The 27,447-nt window shown below is 38.5% G+C and overlaps 1 protein-coding gene across 3 annotated transcripts in view; it reads right to left on the reverse strand.

Annotated features, from left to right (window-relative positions):
* Positions 1 to 9,217: 9,217 nt before the first annotated feature.
* The window catches only part of LOC111021337 (uncharacterized), a 47,368-nt gene continuing 29,138 nt past the window's right edge, over positions 9,218 to 27,447 (reverse strand). Inside the window, exons 8-10 of one of the 3 annotated variants that reach the window (XM_022298258.2) lie at positions 27,118 to 27,233; positions 10,462 to 10,741; positions 9,218 to 9,523 (exon numbers count right to left, since the gene is read on the reverse strand). In XM_022298258.2, the coding sequence (XP_022153950.1) occupies positions 10,463 to 10,741; positions 27,118 to 27,233 (395 nt within the window). In that variant the 3' untranslated portion in view covers positions 9,218 to 9,523; position 10,462. Of the gene's footprint in view, positions 9,531 to 10,461; positions 10,742 to 12,423; positions 12,750 to 27,117; positions 27,234 to 27,447 lie in introns of those variants that run through there. The other 2 variants (XM_022298257.2, XM_088124036.1) reach the window with 2 other exon arrangements.

Below are 27,447 nucleotides of genomic sequence, written 5' to 3' on the forward strand. Positions count from 1 at the left end.
AGATAGCTAGGGACATAGGGTGCAAGAAGGAATTCACGTCTACCCAATTTTGGGATAGTAGAGAGGTTGTTCTCTTAAGGGCTGAATCCAGGTCTTGAACAATTGGCGCCACCCTCATCAAAAGGTTTGAGAGGATTTTTTGATTTGATAGTTGGACTACAAATCATTGTTCATCAGAGGATTAGTGGGACTTAAGGAACAAGAGGTCAATACATACATGCGCAGCGGAAGTGAGCAAGAATCGAAATAAAAATCTAGATGCATAATACAACCTAGGATTAAACATGCATGATCATACATTATGATGCTTAGAGATAAGTAGAGAAAAATACAAACCTTTGTAGCTTTTCAAAAATCTTCAAATAGTTCCAATGAAGGACCACCAAGAGATCTTCCTAGCTATTCTCAAGGCTTGGAATAGAGTGGTGAGACTCTTTTTAGAGAAGGAAAAAATTAGAGAAAAGTGGAGCTAAAAGGAGTTATGTAAGCTTTTTGAAAACACATCAAATGGCCAAAGGTTCCAAGAGATTTTGATGTTTGAACAAAAGCCTTCTTAAATAGGCAAATTACATGCAACTCTTGCATGTCAAAGTTCACCAAAAGCTTACAAAGTCAAACCTTCACGAGTGTTCATAACCACAGTTGGGACAAATTACCGTTTTACCCCTGTGTTATATCTTGGACCTTAAGTACCGCTGATCCTCTAATGAACAACCCGGTTATGGTCCAACCAATAATTGGAAGTCCCTCTCAGGCCAGTGAGAGTGTGAGGCCCCTTATTCAAGTCCTGGAGTCAGTACTTAAAAGAACACTCATCTACTTACCCTAAAGTCGGGAACGAGTGAATTTCATCTTGTGTAGTTATGTTCTTAGCTTCCCACTCGGTCTTGTCCCCAAAATGGTACGAATATTGAGTCGGTGACTCGGACCAGTCTCACCTATACAAATCAATAGACAAGCCCTAACAGGCAGGAGTCCACTCATTCAGGATTGAGATCGAGTTACATGATCATCCTATTGAAATATTAATCTATTAGCTAATGGTGTTACAACTAAAGATTAATTATATCGCAGTACGGTCTTATACAAACTCATTGTATATGATATCCCCACTCACATGACTCCACACGAATGACCTGAATCAAGTCATTTGTAATTATTACAAAGTGGGCCGTATCTATAGTGTTACCAGGATAAGGTACCAAACCTTATCCATATACTATAGACCATGTAGGTTACTACTGGAACATTATCTACTTGTATATCGAATATATACTGTATATATATACATTGTATATCAAATATATACGCTGTATATTAAATATATACTGTTCCAGTTACATGACATAACCTCAGATGTTAGTTTACTGGATTTTGGTTAATGCAATTCTAAGAGAAACATCAATAAAATCTTTATTGAATGAATGTTTGTTTTACGTTTACAAACCACTAGTTTAGGGCATAAAACCCAACAGCTAGAACCATACCCCTCCACGAAAAGTAGTTTTTGTCATCCAACTTGACAGTAAGGACAGTACTTATAGGATGGCCAAAGGAAGCGTTTAATTGTGAAGTATTGTTCACAACAGGAGCAATGTTTGAAGTAATTTGTGGGTTAGAAGAAGAGTTTTCAACTTCATCATTAGCCATGAAAGCATTTGTTGTAAGCTCTGATACCAAGATTGAAAATCAGAAAAGCTTACTTGTTTATTAATCAGAAATCAAAGAGTTAAATATAAAACATCTCACTGATTACAGGGTGGAGAAGAGCCACGAAGACCTCAACCCAAAAAATAAGGAAAAAACTGAAATAAAACCACAAACACTGCTTAGGTACAAAAACTGTAAAAGTAGGACAAGTAATTTAATGGAACAATGTCGTCTGTTGAGCACAATATCTAACAGTAATGATCATAACAAAGCTATTAAGCTTGCTTATATATGATCTAAGCCTATCGCCTGCAAGATGCAAAATGCATAAAATGCTTAGGTGCAGTGAGGTGATGTGTGTTTACTGAAAATAGGTGAATCCTACTTCGGTCTGGTGTTTTTTCTTGGCTATGACTATAGTAGTACACTAAAAAGTATCTGTAATTAATTGGTTGATCTTTGGAATTACGAGTTCAATTTGAAACGCACAAATCTATTCTTTTTGACATGGTACGTTTTAGTTTGCTAATCTCTTTTGCATAAAGGTGGATGCATGAATTTTTATACCATTGTTTGCTTGCTTACCATCATTCATATGGTTTGGATGGCTAATAAGTTAATCAGCAAATACCCGATGTCCAATGCGAATATTGTATAAGCTCATTTGTCTACCAAAATGCTAGGGCATCTTAAACTCTAAATTCAACAGCCACCACACAATGCCTCTCAAAATTCTTGGAATCCACCTCTGAATGGCTGGTTAAAAATGAACTCAGATGATGCTTGTTGTTGTTGAAATTAGTCTACAGGTTTGGGTTAGCTTATTCAGGTGAAATTCAAGTAGTGGGTTCTCAGTTTCTTCCCATCTTTTACCATCAGCTTCTTGCTGAACTTCTGATGAATTTTGAGGGCATTAGTCTGGCACGATCCATAAATTTCTCCCATATTGTTGTGGAATCGGATTCTCTCGCGGTGATCAAGCTCCTCTTTGGGGAAACTGAAAAAAATGGGAGACGAGAGCTCTTGGATTCAGGACATCAACTATCAAGCCCTTAGATTTAATTCCATTTCATTCGTGCATGTCCCTCGGGAGCTATCAATCCATGGAGTTCAAAACTCAACTTCATTTAACTTAGGCCTGTTTGATAAAAAACCATTTAATTTTTTTTTTGCAAAACTAGTTTTCAAAAATATATTTATATTTTTCAAAATTTGATTCTTTTATTTGAATACTCAACTTTTTTTTTTCTTTCTCGTACTTGTCTCTAAAAAATTTATTTATCATTCTAACATTTTTTTCCTAAATTTCTCTCCACAAAATTTATTTTCTCTATCTAAAATTTTCATATTTTGAATATTTATTATTATTTGTCTCTCTTAAAAAATTTCTGTATTAATTTTTATCTTTTATTTTTTTTCTCATATCAATTTTGTTTCTGTCTAAAATTTCGTCTTTTATAACTTTTTTTTGTCTTCATAATCTATTTTTTCCTCTAAAAATTATATATTATTTTATCATTCAATTTTCTTTCACTGTAACTTTTATTTATTTCTGTATTTATTTATTTTCTCTAAAAATTATATTTTGAATCTTGTTTTTATCTCTAAACTTTTTTCTATGTAGAATTCGGATTTTGGATTTTTTTAATTTTAACAAACATAAAATGAGTTTATAATATGAAGTAATATATTTATCAAAGTTTTTATCATTTTTAATGTAATTCGACATCTTCAAATTTTCAAATTCTGAATCTGAAAACACTGAAAACATAAAAAAATCGTTTTCAGAATTTCTACTATTTGAATCACAGAATCCGAAAACAGTTTTCAAAAAAAAATATCCAAAATCCTACCAAGCACGTATTCGTTGGATCCATTTGATTCAGTGAATCTGAAAACAAAAACAGAATCCGAATTTCCAACCAAACAAGCCCTAAGCAACTCTTTAACAGATTAACACTAATTGACCATGCCAATAATGTCACCTTCGATCGAATTCTTGATTTGCAGAACCAATCGAGCATGATCCTGCAACCAAGCTTTCTTGCTCTCATCCTTAGGAGGATCTTCAGTGATGTGATCGTCCATATCAATACTTCACGAAAAAAGACGAACATTGATTTTCCATGAAGAATAGCTTGATCCATTCAACTTATGTTCTATGATTTTCGATATCATTGGAATCATTTCAGATGTTACGATTGATTTCTTCTCGGCCATAACAAACACACGAACTTATTTGAACAAAATGATAAAACCAGATCAAACCAATCGAATAGAACCAAACAAAATAGATGAACCGAACTACTCAAACCAGATTACTTGAACCGAACGACTTGAACCGAACCGATTGAACCAGACCACTTGAACCGAACTGACTGAATCGGACCACTTGGACCAGACCGACTGAACCAAACAAGGTTTCTAAAATGGAGAAACCCTAACTGCAGAAACCCACGATGAGTAGAGAGGCGGTGACAGACGACGACGGGCGTTGACAAACAGCAACGGACGGCGACGAATACCCACTGCGGTGAATACCCACGAACCACAAATCGAAGAATGAGTTAGACGACGGTAGCGACGGGTGACGGCAACAGCAACAACGGTGGGCGATGGCAACGACAACGGCGGACGACGGTAGTAGCAACGATGAGTGACGGCAGTGGCAACGGTGGGAGCGGACAACGGCAGCAGCGTCGGCAGTAGCAGTGGTAGGGAGGGTGTTTCAAAAAAACCCTAATGGGCACAAAATCCTAAGATTCAAAAAATTTTAGAAGAAACCTAGTGTTTTGATACCATTTAAATACTAGGGTTTGAGAGAATCCAATGTAGTCTATTCTCATTGTTAATGTCTATATATATAGACAAATATACAAGGTTGACCTAATGCTATAAGGAAAAGGTAAAGGACAAATTAATTCATATTAATACGAGTATAGAAAATATAATAATATATATACTCTTAACATAAAAATGAATCGAGGGGGAATCACTTTGGATGCTCTCGCTCACGTCTAGCTAACGCTCTAGCAAGCTCACAATGTTGAATGCCCAAACAGACATGGCTTTCTCCCGAAATACCCAAACATGTTTAATCTCAACTTTTGCAGTAGAGTAAACAAGCACAACGCACTGTTTACAGGCAGGATAGGGCGAGTCTCATCCTTGAGTACTCACCATCCTACTTCAAAGGGAGGAATCTAAGGCAAATAGAGGTTATAATGCATCAAGGGCACTTTTTCAAGTCACGAAGCTCTACGAAACTAATAATGCTGACCAAACAAAGTCAATAAGATGGAAATATTGAAACAAATCTATTAAATCAACATGTATGAGCCATTAAAGCAAAGCTATTCGGGAGCTACAGCAAATGATTCCCCCCTCCCATTGAAATATTGAAACACCTCTATTAAATCAGCATGTATGAGCCACTAAAATAAAAGCTATAAGAGAGAAAGAAGACCTGCCAAGTGTAAAAGCTTCAGTAGTGGCGAAGAATCCTCTAGCTCAATAATGATGCAAGGGCCAGCTCCTCCTTCGTCAGCTTCTTCCTCGAAATGGGTGATGAATATTCTCTATTTCCGATCCTAAACTTGATTCCTTTGTTCTATTCCCTCTTGCCGCTAGGTACTAGTTTCCTTTTATATTGGGTCCTGATTTTTAGGGCAGCACTTGGAAGCTGTACGGACTCGGTTAAAAATTGGGACAATAAAGTTACTGCATAAGTCAACATATGCGAGAGCATCCAGCAAGCTCCAGCATAGGGTTTTTCCTAGGCTCTAACATTCCCACAACAGCCTTCACAGTGCCCAGCTTTGGCATCCAACTCTTAAGCTCAGATCTGCAAAAACAAACCAAAATAATCAGATAATCAGCTCAAACAAACCAAAATAATTAGATAATCAGTTCAAACAAACAAAAATAATCAGAGAATCAGCTCAAACTCACTCAATTCAAGGATATTGATAATTCTAAACAGCTTAGGCGCCTACTTCACTTTCTATTATTTAACCAAGGACCCTTACATTTAGACACCAAAATTGCCCAAATTAGACCAAAAAACAATCTCTTTAGGAGAGTTATCACCCGGCAGGGGTGATTATGTTAGCTAGTGAGACAGTAAAAGTCTGTTAGGTGTTGGTGTCAGATCACTTATTGTATGTGACACTAATAGTACTAGATATGAGTGATTTTGACGTTATCCTTGGTATGGAATGATTGCCTGCAAACCATGCCAACATTGATTGTTATCATAAAGAAGTCACTTTTAAACCACCATCAAGAACCAACTTCAAATTTAAGGGATCTCAGACAAGGGTCATTCCTAAAATGGTCTCAACATTGAAAGTTAAGAAGTTGGTCAATCAAGGAGCATGGGACGACTTGTTGGCTAGTGTAATTGACAGTAGATGTACTACAGTTGCGATGGCTTCAATACTCGTAGTTAGGGAGTTCGTAGATGTGTTCTCTGAGGATCTTTAAGAATTACCACCAGTTTGAGATGTGGATTTCAACATCGAGCTCGAGTCGGGGACAACTCCCATCTCTAAGGCTCTATATAGAATGGCCCCAGCAGAGTTGAAAGAGCTTAAGTCACAAATATAGGAGTTACTGGACAAAGGCTTTATACGCCCTAAGTGTTTTGCCTTAGGGTGCACCAGTTTTGTTCGTGAAGAATAAAGATGGGTCCATGAGGCTATGTATTGACTATCGTTAACTAAATAAGGTGACGGTAAATAATAAGTATCCTCTACCTCGAATTGATGATTTCTTCAATCGACTTTAGGGAGCAACTATATTCTCCACGATCGACTTGCGGTCAGGATATCACCAGTTGAGAATAAAATATAAAGATATCTAAAAAACAACTTTTAGGTTTAGGTATGGGCATTATGAATTCATTGTAATGTCTTCTGAACTAACAAATGCACTTGTAGTTTTCATGGACTTAATGAATAGAGTGTTTAAAGAGTTCCTTAACACCCATCGTGATTGTTTTCATTCATTATATTTTAGTCTATTCTAAAACAAATGCAGAGCATGAGGAACACCTTAGGAGAGTGTTGACAACTCTAAGAGTGAATAAGTTATATACCAATGTCTCTAAACGTGAGCTTTGGCTTCGACAGATATCCTTCTTACACGTGGTGTCTAAAGATAGTCTCAATAGATCCAGCAAAGGTGGAAGTAGTGACCAATTGGCATCGTCCATCCACTATTAGTGAGTACATAGTATTTTGGGATTGGCAGGTTATTACCGTCAATTTGTGTAAGATTTCTCTATCATAGCCACACCCCTAATTCAATAACTCGTTAGGTCAATTCATTTGTTTGAAGTATAGCTTGCGAGTTGAGTTTCCAAGAACTCAAGCAAAGGCTAGTTTCAACTTCGATGCTCACCATGCCAGATGGAGCACAAAATTTTGTTATTTACATGATGCTTATAAAAAGGGGATAGGTTGTGTTTTGATGCAACATGGAAACTCATTGCTTATTCCACTTGTCAGTTGAAACCACGAACGAAATTATCCAACCCACGATTTGGAGTTAGTAGCAGTAGTCTTTTCTTTGAAAATCTGGAGGCACTACCTACATGGAGAGAAAATTCAAATCTTTACAGACCATAAGAGCTTAAAGTACTTTTTCACTCATAATGAGTTAAATATGAGACAATGAAAGTGGCTTGAGTTAGTGAAAGATTATGACTACGATATTTTATACCATCTAGGTAAAGCAAATGTAGTGGCAGATGCGTTAAGTAGGAAGTCAGCCTACACATCAGCCTTGATCACCACACAGACCCATATACTTAGTCATTTGGAATGTGCAGAGATAGTAGTTGCACTGGTGAGGTTATTGCATAGTTGGCGAAGTTCACTTAAGCCAACCTTGAGACAAAGAAATATTGACGTTCAATCGAGAGATCCAAACCTTGTTAATAATTTTTGTCGAGTAGAGTTAGAACGTGATCGTCTGTTCAAAACTCGTCAAATTTAAATAACATGGGCGCCACGTTGCATGGACGTCCTTTGGTTTTTTAAAACAACAATATTTTTTAAAAAAGTTTCAAAAACTACCCTATTTCGAATATTTTTAATTAAATAACAATATTTTTAAAATAAGTTTAATATATAATAATATTAAAAAAAATCCCAGAAGATATAATCTTCGTTAATATTATTAAAATAAAAAATAAAAAGGTTATTGGTCCCATTAGAAGTATAAAATCTTTGAAAAATGACCAATTTAGAAAAGAAAAATGCCTTGAGGGGAGGTTTAGTGAATATATATATATATATGGCTAGAATACACTTTTGATATGAGTTTGAAGTTAGGTTTTTACTTGGTCCCTAAGTTTTAAAAGTTAACAATTTAGTCAGAAAATGATCGTAAAAGATCCCTCTAGAACCAAACACTGAATGATGACAAGGAAATTTGAAGGATGAAGTGTCACATTTGAGTTTTTTAAAAAATGAAAAGAAAAGGAAGAAAACCGAGAAGATGAAGAGTCTGCCATGGAAGACACCTCCTTTGCGGCGAAGCAGAGACTTCACATTGGGGGGAAGAGGCCAACTTTCTTTATCCTCTAGAATCAGCGGAATCCGGCCTTCTCCTCCGCCGAAAAGCCACTCATATACCCAGTTTCTGGCCTGAATTCACATACTTATCATCATATGAAGCTTCTGTAGAATGTCATTCATTCTGGGCCAAATTATGCAACCAATTTCAACGCAGAGTAAACAAATTAAGTACTAATCAGAATATGTAAAAACTGCCTTGATAGCAAAAATTACAAGTTAAAGGTAAAGAAGACAAGGGGCGGCTCGCCATGTTCTCCATGTTCGGATTCTTACTAATGGTCACCTGCAATAGCTTTCCATGGGAGTCTCCTCATCATCTTGATTTTTTTTCTTTTTCTTTTTTTACCTCAAAATTAACACGCAAGCAAATGTCACATCATCCCTAAAATTTTCACATCAACATACCGTTGGTGAGACTATGGAAGTCTTTTAAGGCAGTCCTCCGAAAAAAATAATTTATGAATTTGTATGAACTTAAAAAAGTATAGGCTGAATTTAGACTAATTAGTCAAGTGTGGTGTTTTTTCGTTATATCTTTTCAATTACTATATATAAGAATGTACATTTACTTTTGGAAAAACAATATTTGATAAATGAAATTTCAGATTGCGTTTTTCTCTCTCAGACTTTAAAAGCTTTTATTTGTATTCTTGTACTAAAAAGCATATTTAGAACTTTCAATCTAGTTTGATCAATTAGATTGTGGAGAGTTCGAAATCTTAAATATAGAAACAAGTTATCCTTTATCCTTTATCTTTAATCATATCTAATAAATCTGTTTAGCTTTCTTGGAATTGGTTTATCATGTTATTTGGATTATTCTTATTGTTCTTGTGAAGGTTTACATTGAATAAGGGAGTTCTCCTGCGTAATTGAGATAGTTCCTTTATCATATTAGCTAAAAAATCTGTCGAAACAGCAACTATTAGCTTTTAAAAAAAAAACTTTTAGCTTTAAAAAATAAAAAAAGAAAACTACCAACATAAAATACTTGCTCAACTATTCTCTTATATAGACATGCGTCATTTTGTTGGGTACCATTTTCCTGTATTTTCTGAAATAGAGCTCTTAAAAAAGACTGAAGCAAACTTACAAACTTCAGATTCTTTTCCCACCCCACATGTTAAGTACTAAAAAAACAAATCTTTCTGTAGCCCGGAAGATGCGTACGGGAGACAGCTGCAGACTTTTAAGTCCTGCAAACATTATTGATTTGAGCCACAACTGAAACTGACTCCATTATTTCTTCATATGTGCATTCGGCATCGGGTCCGCACATCGCTGAAACACTAAATTCTGCAAATTCGCAATGTCAAATGATACCAAAAGAAGCAATAATTTTCTTCACTCATATTGCTAGCTTAATTAGATGGACAATCAATGTTTATTTTCACCAACACAATGATAAAAGTTCTGTCAATATGATTGGCTTGAACATTAATAACAAAATTTATGTTTTCGTCTCAAGTTAGACGGGAGCAACAAAAACAATAAAATACTTTTGCAACTAGAAGAAAGGTAAAAAGATAGAGTAAAATACACTTTCAATCCTTAAAGTTTCAGGTTGATGTCTATTTGATATGTGGTTTCAAAAAAAATATTTTAGTCCCTAAAGTTTGAGAGAGATTCCAAATTATCCCATAGCTTATTTGTTCCAGATTTGGACAAAGGGAGCTTTCCCTTTGTTCAAAATTAGAATAATCTAGAACTGGAAGTCTAATTTAGTGGAAGTGATGACGGGACACAAGGAGGAAGATAGTGGCAATGGCGACAGGAAGGATGAAAACAGTGGTGCCATTAAAGGTAGCAAAAGGAGGAAGAAGAAAAGAGAAGAAAGAAACAGGAGATGCCAGCTGAACTCATATATCCAATCAATAAAAATAGTAATATAAAATTAAATAATTTCCAAATTCCCAATAAGTAACAAACTATCATGCTATTTTTCGTTATTCAAACTATCAGTCAACTGAGCTAAACTGAGCTAAAAGACCAAAAGTGTATTTTACCCAAAGATATACAAATAATGAGTAAAGTTCCTGTTCCTTTTTATCAATTTTCATGGTTTAACTTCCACTTCTGCCTCAAATGAAATGCGCCATCTGGATTGTTACAACTGAAAATTATATCGGCACACAACACCTCCCCCCAAAAAAATAAAAAGCAAATAAAGGATAGAAATAGAGGAACTGTTAGAGAAGAAAGGGCATGCATTTTACAGCTTTAGTACCTCATAATTTGGATGCAGTAGCTGGTAATTTATTGGAGTTGGAGGCATTTGCTGCAACTTTTCGCAGTGCAATTGCTGCTTTTGAACCAGAAGGACGCCCCAAGTGGTTGCAGATGAAATCCCCAGCCAACATGAGCTTTTCAAGATCTACATTGGTCTTCACCCCAATTCCATTCAGCATATACACAACATCTTCAGTCGCAACATTTCCAGAAGCACCTTTAGCATAAGGACAACCTCCAAGACCAGAAACTGAAGAATCCACGGTGCTGATCCCCATCTGGGAAGAAGACAAAATATTTTTCTAGATCTTCATTTATTATATCATTTTTCAACATCATTATGCCTTACATGTGAAAGATTGTTTTCATTAACACAGTCAATCAAATAGAGCATTTGGATACTGTTGCTAGCCGCCATGGAAAGTATAATGTATTGCAACAGAATCAAATACATAGTAGACACAAGTAAATATATATAGTGCAATAAGTTCACAGCTGCGATGGTTATCATTCCAAGGTTAAATAGATGTCAATGTTCATGACCACTGTCTGTACATCGCGACGCCAAGGAAACATTCAAGATTATTTTCCAATGTTCACAGCATCGGGAATTATATAGGCTATAACTTTCTTTTATTATTTATATGTAAATAAATCAAGAAAACCTTTAGAGGAAGATCCAGGGAGGGGATGTTATCATCCATATTATATGTCTAATTCATTCTGGTGTTTAAATAAAATTTCCCATCTCCTCACCCTGAAGTGCTAGTACACAAGATACAACTTATCTTCCATTAACTTCCGTTTGTATCTACGTAAAGTCCAAAGGTGCACTTACCTTGGAATGTCTGATGTGTATTGCCAAAAGTTTAATAGTGTTTCTAGTTTCATTTTTATCCTAAAATTGTTTCAAAACTCTTCCCGTCGACGTTTCTATTAAAATAAAGATCAAAATATGACTTCATGGTGAGTGTTTTTTTCTTTTTTCTTTTGAGAAAAAATCAAAATTTCATTGAGAATAATGAAACAAAACAAAAGGGCATAAAAACAGCTCAAAAACTAAAAGAACGAGCTCCAATCAATCAAAATCAAACCTAATGAATAATTAACAAAAAGTTTTGGACACCAAGGCCCAAGGGAAACATGAAACCGAACAAGAGTCCAAACATGCTCCCAAGATCTCCCAACCCCTCTAATAATAAGAGTACACGTGGGCACAAGTGGTAGGTTTCAATTATGCCCCAGTAATTTCAAAAGACTTCTTACATCTTTTTCAATCACCATCCCAGACTTTAGTAACCTTACAATTTTTTAGTGGTAATTTCGAAAAGATGTAGGAAACGGGAATTGCATCATTAAAGGTTGGGAACCCTTCCACCTATCCTGTATTGTTGTTCCATCTCCCACAAGAAACACTTTTGTAATTACATCTTCATATGATTGTGAATGATTGGAAAGCGGTTATTCTGTTTCTTAATTATAGTGTTCATATGATTGTGAATGATTGCGAAGCAAAGCGGTTATTCTTTAGTCCCTGGGGTGGGTGACCTCAACCCACTGCCCTTAGGTTGTTTCTTCCATGGCTGTTTCCTATTTGAATACATGGTTCCCATCTTTTATCACAAAAAAAAAAAAAAACAAAAAACTTTTATCTATGATGTATGAAGGACTTGGGTAACTTCCGGATTTACTATCTCTTGTTTCAAACACACCCCCACCCCATCCCAACAATGGATCTCACATTTTGATTTTAGTATCAATTTTAGCTTCAAGTTAAGTTTGCCCATTCCAAGTGAAGTGACTAATCTACTCAGGGATATAAAGCACGAACATGTAAACAATGGCAAAGTGTCGGCATTGGACACTAACATGAACAGACACGTCCTACATGCTAAATAAGAGTGTCCAATTCTTTTTTTTTTTATGGGACACGTAGGGACATGTAGGGGACACATTGATGTAGTTAACAAGTAGTTAACTTTACTTAAGTTAGTTGTACTGTTAACATAGGTTGTTATTTCCCAATTCCGTGGTTTCCTCTATAAATAAGGGGTCATTTGTATCTTTTGGGATCATCTAATACAATCCATATTTCCTTCATATGTGGTTACACCAAATTGGTATCAGAGCATCCAACATCCTTGGGCTTTGTGAATGGAGGGAAAGAAGAATATCCCTTCGGGAGGGGAGCCTTCGCTCGTCGAAAAAGAGGTGGAAGCTGCTGCCGCCCTCTCTCCACGATCCACAACCATGCGCTTGTTGATGGTTGAAGGAGCTGTTGAAAATCTGCAGTGAAATGTGGTAGAGATTCGTCAGATTTTGAACGTTTTGGTAGATAAGATCGAAAATCTCCAAGTACATCAAGAACAGCCAAGAAAAACGAATGGGAAGGACATTTGGGAATAGGGGATTGTAATAAGGCGAGAGCCACAGCACACACCTCCAAGATTGCTTAAGATGCCCCCCCCCCCCCCCCCCCCCCCCCCCCCCCAAGCTCAAGAACCCAACCTTATTCCTCACCAAAACCTTGACATTCCACACACCCCAAACCAAGACTTCCGTGACAGGGCACCTAGGGGTTATCAAGAACCTGTCTTTGTCCCTCAACAATGTCAAGATTGGCAAAGAGATCTCCATGCTCTTAGGCAATATGGTAGGTTCCCACGAGGGCAGGATTTTCAGATGGATTCTTCCAGTGACGAGGAAGACTTCCAGCGATGGGGCGTTGGCCGACGACAGCAACATTACCATCCGCATCAGCCCCGCAAACAAAGCGATTACAAGATGAAGGTAGATCTCCCTCAGTTTGATGGTAAAATGGACATTTAGGGCTTTCTTGAGTGGATCAAGAATGTCGAAAGTTTCTTTGAATACATGTCCACTCTGGATCACAAAAAATTCAAGTTGGTGGCTCTCAAGTTGAAGGGCGGTGCAGCAGCTTGGTGGGAACAGCTGGAAACAAATCGGCAACGTTTTGGTAAGACCCCTATTCATACTTGGGAGAAGATGAAAAAACTAATGAGAGCTAGATTTTTACCTATCAATTTCAAGCAAATCCTATACAATCAGTATCAAAATTGCAAACAAGGTACTCGTTCTATAGCTGATTATACCGAGGAGTTCCATAGATTGGGGGCAAGAACAAATCTTGGTGAATCTGATCAATACCAAGTGGCCCGGTTTGTTAGTGGCCTTCGAGCAGATATTAAAGAAAAACTCCAACTACAACCTATTGCCTATTTGGATGAAGCAATCGCCACAGCTAAGAACAACAAGCCGATCGGTTCAAAAACCAATATCAACGACGAGCGTTGGCTGATAACCAGGAAAGTTCTTCAAGAAAGGGATATTCTTTCGTGGAGAAGGCCACAACAGGTCCTACTTATAATCCTAAGGGCAAGAGTGATGAGGACCAAAAGAATGTCAAGCAGCCCACAAAACGAACTCCCAATGCATGCACTAGGCCTACGTTGGGAAAGTGTTTTCATTGCGGGCAAGTCGGCCATTTATCCAATGAGTGTCCCAACATAAAACAGTCAATCTTGTGAAGGATTTTCAAGATCTTGATAATTCTTGCAACCCAGAATCCGAGGAAGAAATCACCTACCTTGAACCTGATGAAGGCGAATAGGTTTATTGTGTTTTAGAAAGAATTGTCTTAGCTCCCAAGGCACATTCAGTCCAAGAGAGACATTCTTTATTTCGGACACGATGCACAGTCAATAGAAAGGTATGCAATGTCATTATCGACAGTGGGAGCACCGAGAATGTTGTTTCAAGTAAGTTGGTTATAGCTTTAAATCTCAAAGTTTCTCCTCATCCTACCCCATATAAGGTTAGTTGGATTCGCAAAGGAGGGGAGGCTCTTGTTAATACTTTGTGTACGATTCCTCTATCCATTGGTAGTAGCTATAAGGATCAAATCACATGTGACGTCCTTGACATGGATATTTGCCACATCTTGTTAGGCTGTTCTTGGCAATTTGATACTTAAGCTATAAATAAAGGAAGATTTACTTGGATGGGAAAAACAGTGGTTTTATTACCCTTATCAAGTCCTGGTTCTATTAAAAATCCAGAAAAATGAAACCTTTTTCATGTGTGCACTGCTAAACAGCTACTGTTGCACCATCCTACCCCTATTATGGGTTTGGTAATCAAAGATTTTGGTACAACTGATCACTTAAACCCATCCCAGACACCTCCAGAAATCAATCAACTCCTTACACAATTTCCAACCCTCCAACAACCCCAAGATTCCTTACCTCCACTTCGAGATATCCAAGACCATATTGACCTTATTCTAGGGGCTACATTACCATCTCCCTCACTATCGTATGACCCTGCTGAATACAAAATCCTACATGACCAAATTGAGGAACTTCTAACAAAAGGCCATATACAACCTAACCTTAGCCCATGTGCGGTACTCGCTCTCCTTACACCTAAAAAAGACGGATCTTGGCGAATGTGTGTTGATGACAGAGCTATAAACAAGATTACTATTAAGTATTGTTAAATTATTTTTTCCTATTGTATTTAGATTAGGGTTTTCTTGTTCTAGTAGGTAAGTGTTTTCCTTATCCTAATTGGCAAGAATTTCGTTTTAGTTTCTTCTTTGTGACAATTATTTATAGTCTTGTATCAATCCTTTGAAAGAATACAAGAGAATTATTTTTCTTATAATTGACATGGTATCAGAGCCAAGTTTCCTAGGATTTTGTACCCATTAGGGTTTGAAGTTTTGAACACTATTTTGCAAGTGTTCATTGTACCTAACCCACTGCAGTACCGCCGCCAACCACCACTGCCGCCGCCGTCGCCGCTGCCACCATTTGCTGATTCGCGTGGCTGCTAGGGTTGTTGTCGTAAAGGGTGGCTGCTAGGGTTTTAAAAGGAAAATCTAAACATTTGTTGGTTCGGTTCACGATTTCCGGTTCGGCTTGGTTCAATTTCTAACTTCTGTTCAGCTGAGCCTCGATTCAGTCATTTTTTGGTCCGGTTCTACTTGATTTGGTCCGGTTCAGCAGGTTTATCCAGCTCTCAGGTTATTTGTTTAACTTTTCTCTAATCAAAGTCAACGGATTCCACCAAAGCTTCCAAAGAAACTATCATGGAAGAAACTAATAAATCTTCCACAGGAGACCTACAATAAATCCATCCTAGTTATAGATTGGATGGGAAAAATTATTTAAAATGGTCTCAACTTATTCGAACTTTCTTGAAAGGAAAAGGAAAATTGAACCACATTATTGGGGGAAGGATCTAAATCGAAAGATCCAAAGTTTGATGCATGGGATGAAGAAGATTCAATGATCATGTCTTGGTTATGGAATTCAATGACTCCTACTGTTAGTAATACATGTATGTTTCTTAAGACTGCAAAGGACATATGGGAAACAATGAAGCAAACTTATTCCAAAGTAAAAGATGATGCACAAATATTTGATATCAAAACTCGTATCTTTGGAACAAAACAAAGCAATCGAACAGTGACAGAATATTCTACAATTCTTCAAAGTTTGTGGCAAGAACTGGATCATTATCAATGCATTAATATGAAATGTACTGATGATGCTACTACTCTAAAAAAGTTTGTTGAAAAAGACCGAATTTAGACGTTTCTCGCTGGTCTCAATGTAGAATTTGATGTTGTTCGAATACAAATTTTGGGCAAAGATCTCTCATCTCTGAATGAAGTTATTGGCATTATTAGAAGTGAAGAATCTCGTCGTAGTATTATGCTGGAACCACAGACAGAAGGATCGGTCATGAAAACAGGAGGTAATAAAATCACTGATGAAGAGCAACGTATAGGAGCTAACAATTGGGAGGTAGGAAAAACAAGAAATAAAGACCGTGTAGTATGCACTTATTGCAAGAAACCAGGGCACACCAAGGATAAATGTTGGAAGCTACATGGAAAACCTGAAAACTATCAGAATTCGAATTCCAAGAATTGGTCAAATAAAGGTAATACAAATAGAGGAAATAGTCAAGCTCATATTTCATCAAGTCAGAAAGGCGTTGTGAAAGAAGAGATTTCTGAAAAAGGAAAACTAAACACAGATGAGATTAAAACACTAAGGAGTTTTTTGGAAACCTTAAAAAAGAATCCTAATCAAGGTACATGTTCAGTAGCCTTTTCAGGTACAACTTCACATCCTAAACTCTATACTTGGATTATCGACTCTGGTGCAACTGACCATATGACAAAGAGTAGTTGTCATTTTATCTCCTATAGTCCTTGTCCGAGCAATAAAAAAATATCTACTGCAGATGGTACTGTATTAACAGTGGCTGGTCAAGGAGACGTCCAAATAAATTCAAACGTTACCTTAAAAAATGTGCTCCATACACCCCGGTTAACTGTTGATTTGATATCAGTAAGAAATTTGATACAAGATTTGGGATGCAAAATAACATTTTTTCCTTCTTGTATTTTTCAGGACCAGGGCAATGGGAAGACGATTGGACTTGCTAAAGAAAAAGATGGACTTTATTATCTTGATGAACCTATTGGCAAGGATAGTGTTGGGAAGGATGTTCAAGTCTTTGTTTCCTCACAAACTCATCCCTCTTTAAATAAACTTTGGTTGTATCATTATAGACTAGGGCATGCCTCATTTAGATCTCTTAAAATTTTATTCCCGAATTTGTTCCAAAACTTTAGTTTTGATTCAATACAGTGTGACATTTGTGAATTTGCTAAACACAAGCGTGTTCCATTTCCTAGTAATAATAAACGAACTTTAGTTCCTTTCTCTCTTATTCATAGTGATGTTTGGGGTCCCTCCAACGTGCCAAATACTTCCAAATTACGCTGGTTTATTGTATTCATCGATGATTGTACTAGGGTTTCGTGGGTTTATCTTCTAAAACAAAAATCTGATGTTGGTTCTACCATTCAAACATTCTTTCATATGATCGAAAATCAATTTGGAATCAAACCCAAACGATTAAGGTCTGACAATGCTCGAGACTACTTCAACCAAACATTAACATCGTTCTTTCAAAAACATGGAGTCATTCATGAGTCGTCTTGTGTGGAAACTCCTCAACAAAATGGGGTTGCCGAAAGAAACATTGGTCACATCCTTTCTGTGACCCGTACCCTTCTTTTCCAAAGAAATGTTCCTAAATCCTTCTGGGGGGAAGCTGTACTGACACCACTTACTTAATCAATCGGCTACCATCTGCTACTTTAGATCAAAAAACTCCCATGAATATCCTATCAAAATTTTACCCTGATTTCCGTACGACAAATAACTTGATTCCTCGAGTATTTTGTTGTGTAGCTTTTGTTCATGTTCATAGTCATCAAAGAGGTAAACTTGATCCACGAGCACTCAAATGTATTTTTGTTAGATACTCGAACACTCAAAAGGGATATAAATGCTACCATCCTTCTTCTAAAAAGTATTTCTATCTTCGCCGATGTCACTTTTTATGAAGATACCAGCTTCTTTACATCACCTTATCTTCAGGGGGAGGACATATTGTTGAAAGATAAGAATTTACCTATTCCTAACCTGACCTTTCCTTCAAACCCTTCAAACCCTTTGCCATCACATGCACCAAACCCTACTAACATGGACCCTAGTCAATCCTCTTCATCTTTAGACACCTCATTAGAGACATCCAACCCCCCTACTACTATGCCATTACAGGTTTATTCGAGAAAGAACACTGAAAAAGATAAGCAAGTCCAAGAGTCTTAACATATCTCTGGAACTGAAATTGACGAGAAAAATATCAGTAATGAGCCTGACACTATAGTATCTACTAATGTTATGGATTTGCCTATTGCTTTAAGGAAGGGAAAACGAACTTGTACTCAATATCCATTATCTCACTTTGTATCATATGACAAGCTCTCAAGTCAGTATAGAAGCTTTATGGCGAACCTTACTCAGGTAAATATTCCAAAAACATATATGGAAGCAATACAACATGAAGAATGGAGACAAGCAATGAATCTTGAAATGCAGGCCTTAGAGAAAAATAGAACATGGGAGTTGGTTAATATGCCTAAAGATAAGAAAGCAGTAGGTTGTCGATGGATATACACTGTGAAGTATAAAACAGATGGAACACTTGAGAGGTACAAAGCACGGTTAGTTGCTAAAGGATATACTCAAACATATGGAGTTGATTATCTTGAAACCTTTGCACCTGTTGCCAAGATGAACACAGTACGAATACTTCTATCCCTTGCTGTCAACCATGGATGGGACATGTTACAATATGATGTAAAAAATGTTTTTTTACATGGTGATCTGGAAGATGAAATTTATATGGAGATTCCACCAGGGTATGAGCAAGCAGGAAATAAAGTTTGTAAATTGAGAAAGGCATTGTATGGATTAAAGCAATCTCCTAGGGCATGGTTTGGTAGATTTTCTCAGGTTATGAGGAAAATGGGCTATAAACAAAGTCAAGGAGATCATACATTGTTTATAAAACATTCTGCTACAGCGCAAGCAACAACATTGATTGTTTATGTGGATAATATTATTGTTACTGGCAATGATAATAATGAGCAAGATAAACTAAGAAATTGTTTAATCCAAGAGTTTGAAGTTAAAGAACTAGGAAGACTAAAATATTTTCTTGGGATAGAAATAGCCTATTCTAAACAGGGTATATTCTTATCACAACAGAAATATGTGATTGACTTATTGTCTGAAACGGGAACGCTTGGTAGCAAACCAATGACAACGCCGATTGATCAAAATCATAGATTATGTGCAGCTGAAGAGAGTCCTCCAGTAAATAAGGAAACTTATCAGAGGTTAGTTGGAAAATTAATATATCTTTCTCATACAAGACAAGATATTGCGTATGCTGTAGGAGTGGTGAGTCAATTTATGCATAGTCCAAAAGAAGTCCACCTTCAAGCAGTGTATCGTATACTTCACTATTTAAAGAACACTATTGGGAGAGGATTACTATTTAAGAAAAGCAATAAACTCAATCTAGAAGTTTATACAGATGCAGATTATGCAGGATCAATAGACGATAGGAAATCAACTTCTGGCTATTGTACTTTCTTAGGTGGAAACTTAGTAACATGGAGAAGTAAAAAGCAGAATGTAGTTGCAAGATCAAGTTCAGAAGCAGAATTTAGAGCAATGGCATTGGGCATTTGTGAATTACTCTGGATAAAGATTATTTTAAAAGATTTGAAGGTTCCATGGGAAGGGCCTATGAAACTTTATTGTGATAATAAGTCTGTCATCAGTATTGCACATAATCCAGTTCAACGTGATAGAACCAAGCATGTTGAAGTCGATAGACACTTCATAAAAGAGAAATTAGACAGCGGCTTCATATGCACTCCATTTGTACCAACAAATAATCAAATAGCAGATATTCTTACAAAATGATTGAACAACAACTTTGAGCATTTGGTTAACAAGCTGGGAATGAAGAATATTCATTCACCAACTTGAGGGGGAGTGTTAAATTATTTTTTCCTATTGTATTTAGATTAGGCTTTTCTTGTTCTAGTAGGTAAATGTTTTCCTTATTATCCTAACAGGCTAGAATTTCATTTTAGTTTCTTCTTTGTGACAACTATTTATAGTCTTGTATCAATCCTTTGAAAGAATACAAGAGAATTATTTTTCTTATAATTGACAAGTATCGATTCCATATTCCGCGAATAAACGACATCCTAGACCAATTAGGAGGCGCCCAATTGTTTTCTAAGGTAGACCTTCGTAGCAGATACCACCAAATACGCATCCGTCCAAGGAACGAATGGAAAACAGCCTTCAAAACCAACGAAGGGTTGTTCGAGTGGTTGGCCACGCCTTTTGGCTTATCAAATGCTCCAAGTACCTTCATGAGACTTATGCACCAAGTTCTTCTTCCTTACTTGCATAAATTTATTGTTGTGTATTGTAAGGTATCGAACTTCTTCTCTGATTACTGCTAGATAAAAGAAACGAGCCCGAAGGCGATTACAATATACCCCACCTATTCGAGAGGGTGGGTGACTCTCCTACCTTCCTTTTCACTCAAGGATCAATGCTCCAAAAACAGACTACCCCCCCCCCCCCCCCCAATCCCTTCTTCCCCCTTTTTCTCCCGTACCTCCCTCACTCCCTCCAACATGGTAGATACTTTCTCTCTCTTGGCCGTTAGGCCTCTCCCAGGGTATTACCAATACTACCCCTCGGGTTATTTACCATCTTACCCCTCCTAGAATATGTCTTAGTAATCGGAGCCCTAACAACTTCCCCATCATTCAGCAACACCTTGTCCTCAAGGTGGAATTCAGGAAATTGCTGGATCATATCAGCAACCGATTCCCAAGTGGCCTCATCCTCAGGTAATCCCTTCCAGCTCAGCAGCACTTCCAAGTCTCCCGTAGTCTCATTTGCCAAATAGGCAAAAGACCATATCAGGTTCGGCCCTCCACTCCATTTCCTCAGTCAACAATGGAGTCATAGGTTGCACTACATGTCTATCGCCTTTAGCTTTTTTAAACAGCGAAATGTGGAACACAGGGTGTATCACGGCCGCGGGGGGTAAAGTCAGTTGATAGGCTACTTTCCCGATGCGTCGCTCCATAGGAAAAGGGCCGAAATACTTGGGTCGTAGCTTCTCATTCCTCCTCTTGGCCAAGGATTTCTGTCGGTATGGATTTCTGTCGGTATGGCCTCAATTTCAGATAAACCATATCCCCTACTACTTCAAATTCCATCTCAATCTGATGGGCATCTGCAAACTTCTTCATCCGTTCCTGTGCCTGAATTAAGTGGTTCTTAATTGTTTCTATCACGGCATCACGTTCCGCTAGCTGTTGATCCAGAGTGGCATTTGATGTCCTCTGACTGCCATAAAAGAGTAGTTGTGGAGGATCGCGGCCATATACTATCCGATAAGGAGTGGTCGCGGTGGATGCCTGGTATGTGGTATTATACCAATATTCCGCCCAAGATATCCACTTTCCCCAAGCCCTTGGAGTGTCATTGCAGAAACAACGTAGATAAGTTTCTAAGCTGCGGTTTGCCCTCTCCATTTGTCCATCCGTTTGTGGATGGTAAGCTGTGCTCCTCTTAAGCTTGGTCCCCTGTAAACGGAATAATTCTGTCCAGAAGTAGCTTAGGAATATCTTGTCTCGATCTGAAATAATTGACCTTGGGAATCCATGAAGTCGAACAACTTCTTTGACAAACGCTGCCGCTAATACCTTAGCAGTGAATGGGTGGCATAGGGGAATAAAATGGGCGTACTTACTAAGCCAGTCTACCACCACCAAAATGGTGTCGTGCCCCAAAGACTTGGGCAACCCTTCCACGAAATCCATGGTGATATCCTCCCAAATGCGTTCGGGTATTGGCAACGGCTGTAACAATCCTGCTGGAGAGGTCGAGAGAGCTTTATTTTGCTGACAAACACAACATTCCTGCACATATTTCTGGATATCACTCTTCATGCCCGGCCAAAACAACTCCCCTGTCATCCTCTTATACGTTCGCAGGAACCCCGAATGCCCACCCAAAACAGAGTTGTGGTATAGATGCATAAGGGCAGGAATCAGCGTAGACTTGTTGGATACAACTAATCTATCCTTATATTTGAGAGCTCCCTGTTGAAGACCGTACTTAGGAACACTATCCCCATCTGCCTCGAGATCTTTCAATATCTTTTCGTAATAAGGATTCCCACACTTCCTTCTTAATCACCTCCGCATCTAAGATAGCGGGGACGACCATAGTAGCCAACCGTGGGGTTACCGGCATCCTTGATAAAGCATCGGCTGCCTTATTTTCCAATCCAGGACGGTATTGGATCTCGAAATCATATCCCAGCAGTTTGGATATCCATTTTTGATACTCCGGTTGGACTATCCGTTGCTCTAAACGGTACTTGGGAGCTTGTTGGTCTGTCCTCACCACGAACCTCTGGCCTAACAGGTATGGCCGCCACCGTTGAATAGCCAACACTACTGCCATCAATTCTCATTCGTAAACAAACTTCGCTTGCCCTTGCGCTGATAATGTATGACTGAAGAAAGCAATTGGACGCTGCTCTTGCATTAGTACCGCCCCCAACCCGGTTCCTGACGCATTCGTATCGATAATGAAAGGCAAGCTGAAGTCGGGTAACGCCAGGACGGGTGAGGTTACCATTGGTTTCTTGAGCTTTTCAAAAGCTTCTGTTGCTTGCTCATCCCACTCAAAGGCATCTTTCTTTAGCAAGCGGGTTAAGGGTGCTGCTAAGGTACCGTAGTGCGCCACAAACTTTCGATAGTATCCTGTGAGGCCCAAGAATCCTCTGAGTTCCCGAAGGGTGGTAGGAATGGGCCACTGTATCATTGCTCGTATTTTCTCCTGATCAGCTTCCACCCCACCTGCAGAGATCCAATGGCCCAGGTATTCGATTCTTTCACGCGCAAAGTGGCACTTCTTCAAATTCGCACACAATGAGTTGTCCCTCAACAAATTAAACACCACAGTTAAGTGTCTTTCATGTGTAGTTAGATCCGGGCTATATACTAGGATATCATCAAAAAAGACTAAGATGAACTTACGGAGGAACGGCCTGAAAATTTGATTCATGAGGGATTGAAATGTAGATGGAGCGTTGGTCAGCCCAAAGGGCATCACCAAGAATTCATAATGACCTTCATGAGTCCTGAAGGCAGTTTTGTGAATATCCTCTGGTGCCATCCTAATTTGGTGGTAGCCAACTTTTAGATCAATCTTCGAAAAGATCCGTGAACCGTGTAGCTCATCTAACAGCTCCTCAATTACTGGGATGGGAAAATTTTCTGGTATTGTCACATTATTCAAGGCCCTATAGTCAACACAAAACCTCCAGCTGCAATCTTTTTTCTTTACCAAAATCACTCGGCTTGAATATGGGCTCACGCTTGGCCTGATGATCCCTCCCTCAATCATCTCTTCGATGAGTTTTTCAATTTCCTCCTTTTGCACATGTGCATATCGGTAAGGGCGGACATTCACTGGAGCTTCCCCTTCTTTGATCTGTATCCTATGATCTACACTCCTAGATGGAGGTAGTTGCCCCATACTTTGGAAGACATCCTCGTATTCTCCCAGGAGTTCTTGGATGTTTCGTGGTAATGGGTTTCCACCTCAGTTCCTTCCCCTTCCTCTGTCAACATATGGGCAGTCAATTGCCTTAATTCTATCAAGTACCCTTGGTCAGAGACTTGCCATCCTTTTGTCAACCTTTTCAGAGACACTTCCAGCCTCGTTAGCTTGGGATCGCCTTTAATTGTGATCTTCTTATCTCCCCTTGTAAAAGTCATGGACAAAGTCGGCCAATCAACTTCCATTTTCCCCATTGACTGGAGCCACTGCATCCCCAGTATGACATCCAGATCTCCTAGCTCAATTGGTAAAAAAATCTTCGACCACGGTAATCCCCGTTAATTCTAGCACAATTCCACAACAAATTCCCGTGGCTTTCACTCCTGCCCCTGATCCCATGATCACTCCATAATTGTATGTATCAGATTGTTTAATTTGTAACTCTTCCGCTACTCTTTGGGAGACAAAGTTGTGGGTGGCACCACAGTCTAGCATTACCACCACTTCCCGGCCTTGGATAACTCCCTTCACTTTGATAGTACCCGGAGTAGTTAAGCCCACGATCTTGTTCAAACGAAATTCCACTGCCTTTCCGATTTCCTCTGCCACCTCGACTGTCCCTACCTTAGGGGTATTCTCTTCTTCTGAGTATAACTCCTCATCATGTACTACAAAAACTCGCAGCTCTTGATTCCGGCATTTGTGGCCAACAGTATACTTTTCTTCACAACGAAAACGTAATCCCTTTTCCTTCCTTTTCTGATATACAGCCTCTGTTAATCGTTTCTAGGGAGTTCCCTTCCTCGCAGGCGTGACCACAGAGGTCGTATTAGTCGTCGTTGCCGTTCCTGTCTTACTGGCCAATGTGACGGTCCGAGTTGGAGTTGTAGTTACTTCCGGTGTTTTCATCGTCGTCTTCCCCATTGCCGCATTCACCTTCGCATTCTGATCAACGACCCCCTCCCCTGCTTCCTGTACTGCCGTAGCAATATCCTCGACTAACTAAGCCCTGCGCATTATTTGCTCCAAACCTTGGGGTTCCGTAGCTAACACTTCGGCACGTATCACCGGATCCAGGCCATTCAGAAAGGCGGACTCTAAGACCTCATCAGGGAGGTACGGCATGGGTGCCGACAAGGCTTCAAACGCCTCTTGATAATCCTCTACGCTTCCTTCTTGCTTAATGGCCAGCAACCGTGCACACCGGCGTCCGTCCTTCGTCTTTCGAAATCGATTAAGTAACCGCGTTTGCAAATTTTCCCAATCTGTAAATCGATCTCTTGGCTCATGCCATCGGTACCAACCAATGCCACCCCGTCGAAACTTATTACCGACACAATCAATTTCTCTTCATCGGTCAGTTTGTGGATTTCAAAGTAGCGCTCAGCACGAAATAGCCAGGCATCAGAATCCTTACCTATGAATATCGGCATCTCTACCTTCTTGAATTTGTTGCGATCATAATTCTGATCATTGATCTGGATTACTCGCATCGCATCCTCCTTCTGTTTGTCCTTATGAACCGACGATTCGCCCAGCTGCGTAATCGACGAAGTCTTACCGCCAATTATCTCTGACATGAAACTTTCCAGCATCTTCTGGATTCGTTCGCTCATCGCCCGTTGTTCTTCCACTTTGACGCACAAAGTCGCGATCGCTCCTTTAATGTCGGAAACATCCTTCTCGGTGGCCTCGCATCGCGATTCCAATTCTTTCACAGTCATCGTCAAGAACTATTCCCAGATTCAAACGGCTCTCATACCAATTTGTAAGGTATCGAACTTCTCTGATTACTGCTAGATAAAAGAAACGAGCCCGAAGGCGATTACAAGATACCCCACCTATTCGAGAGGGTGGGTGACTCTCCTACCTTCCTTTTCACTCAAGGATCAATGCTCCAAAAACAGACTACCCCCCCCCCCCCAATCCCTTCTTCCCCCTTTTTCTCCCATACCTCCCTCACTCCCTCCAATATGGTAGATACTTTCTCTCTCTTGGCCGTTAGGCCTCTCCCAGGGTATTACCCATACTACCCCTCGGGTTATTTCCCATCTTACCCCTCCTAGAATATGTCTTAGTAATCGGAGCCCTAACATGTATTTTGATGACATATTAGTATATAGTAAAACTCGAAATGATCACCTAGCACACTTAAAAACTTTATTTACAGCTCTACACACCAACAAACTGGTCATAAGGGGCCATTTGTATCATTTGGTGTCATCTAATACAATCCATATTTCCTTCATAAGTGGTTACACCACACATTTGCTCTCCCGTCTTTTTTTTTATTATTATTCTCCCATTTTATTTCCAGATTTTATCTCTTCCACCCCACTGGCCCTAGGTTTTCTTTATTCTCTCCTCCCCATTCTCTGCCATATATTTCTTTTTCGTTTTCTCCATTTCTTCTCCTTCATTTGCGGTTTTATTCTCCTTTTCTCAGGCAATTTTTCTCCTTCTCCTTCATCTTTCATTTTCAATTCTTCTTCTCCATTTCTTCTTCTCCATTTCTTCTTTCTCTTCTCTATTTCTTCTTTCTTCTCAAATTTTCTTTTCGTTTATCCATTTCTCCTTCTCCTTTATTTATTCTCCTTCTCCTTCCTACTTTGTGGTTCTTTGACACCCACTGGTTCTCTATTTCTTCTTTCTTCTCAGATTTTCTTTATTTATTCTCCTTCTCCTTCCTACTTTGTGGTTCTTTGACACCCACCGGTTCTCTATTTCTTCTTTCTTCTCAGATTTTCTTTTCGTTTATCCATTTCTCCTTCTCCTTCATTTATTCTCCTTCTCCTTCCTACTTTGCGGTTCTCTGACACCCATCGACAAAAAAAAAACAGATATTTATATTCTTTTAAAAAAAATTCAAGTGACAGTGTGACACATAGCATGTCGTCATGTCTGTGTCATATCCAACTGTCTGTGCTTCTTAGACTAAGGGAGCATCCAAATGTTAAGTGCTGCAAAAATATCATCACTGTAATGTTTTGGTTTAATGTTCTTTCTGGTCGTTTACATCATGCTATTATTATTATTATTCTTTTTGGATAAGAAACAATTTTTAATATGTTATTTTCATTTGGAATCTTTAAACATGGTATCTTATCATAATAAAAACAAACACGTATAGAGGAGGTTTTATCCCCCTTCCTTCCGCCAAAGGAAAAAATCAAAAAGAATGAAAAAAGAACAAAAGGAAAGGATTCAAAATATGTGTATAAGAAAGAGAGAGTTACACCCCGAAGGGTGCCCTAATGGTAAGGGTATTGGACGATTTGGGATGAACATCTTTTTTTCCAATAAAATCCAGTTTCCAATTTCTTATAAAAGGAATAAAATGGTTTTAGATGCCAAGGGATAATCAACTCTTGCCATATAAAAATCAACTAATTGCTAACTTGGAATTAGCTCAACTGGTTAAGGCACCTATTTTCGACTAAAAGGTCGTGAGTTCAAATACCCACCTCCACATGTTGTATTAAAAGAAAAAAAGGAAAAAAAAAAAAAAAAACTAATTGTGAGAGATGTTTTTAGGATTGGTAGATTCCGACAAATTAAAACCAAGGAAAAGTAGAGATTACCTGAAGCGAGACTAAGATATTGGACAAAGCTTGCCCATAAGTGTCATGGAAATGAACAGCAAGATTTCCAATTGGAACAACGTCAACTACAGATTCAAGCATTGGAATAACAGTTCCTGCAATGATAAGAACTAATAAGAACTAAAATTAACTAAAACAGGAATGTTGTTTTTTGTTTTTTTTTTAACAAGATACAAACTTTTCATTAATAATATGAAAACTGAATTTCCTCCATCTGCCAAGTACCGAATTCAATTCTTTCATGTGGGAAGAAGTATTCATGCTCTGGCTCTGGTAACTAAAACAGGAATGTTGCCGATGACTCTTCAA

This window comes from Momordica charantia (assembly GCF_013281855.1).
Source record: "Momordica charantia cultivar OHB3-1 chromosome 5 unlocalized genomic scaffold, Mcharantia_2.0 BLBB01000005.1, whole genome shotgun sequence".
NCBI lineage: Eukaryota > Viridiplantae > Streptophyta > Magnoliopsida > Cucurbitales > Cucurbitaceae > Momordica > Momordica charantia.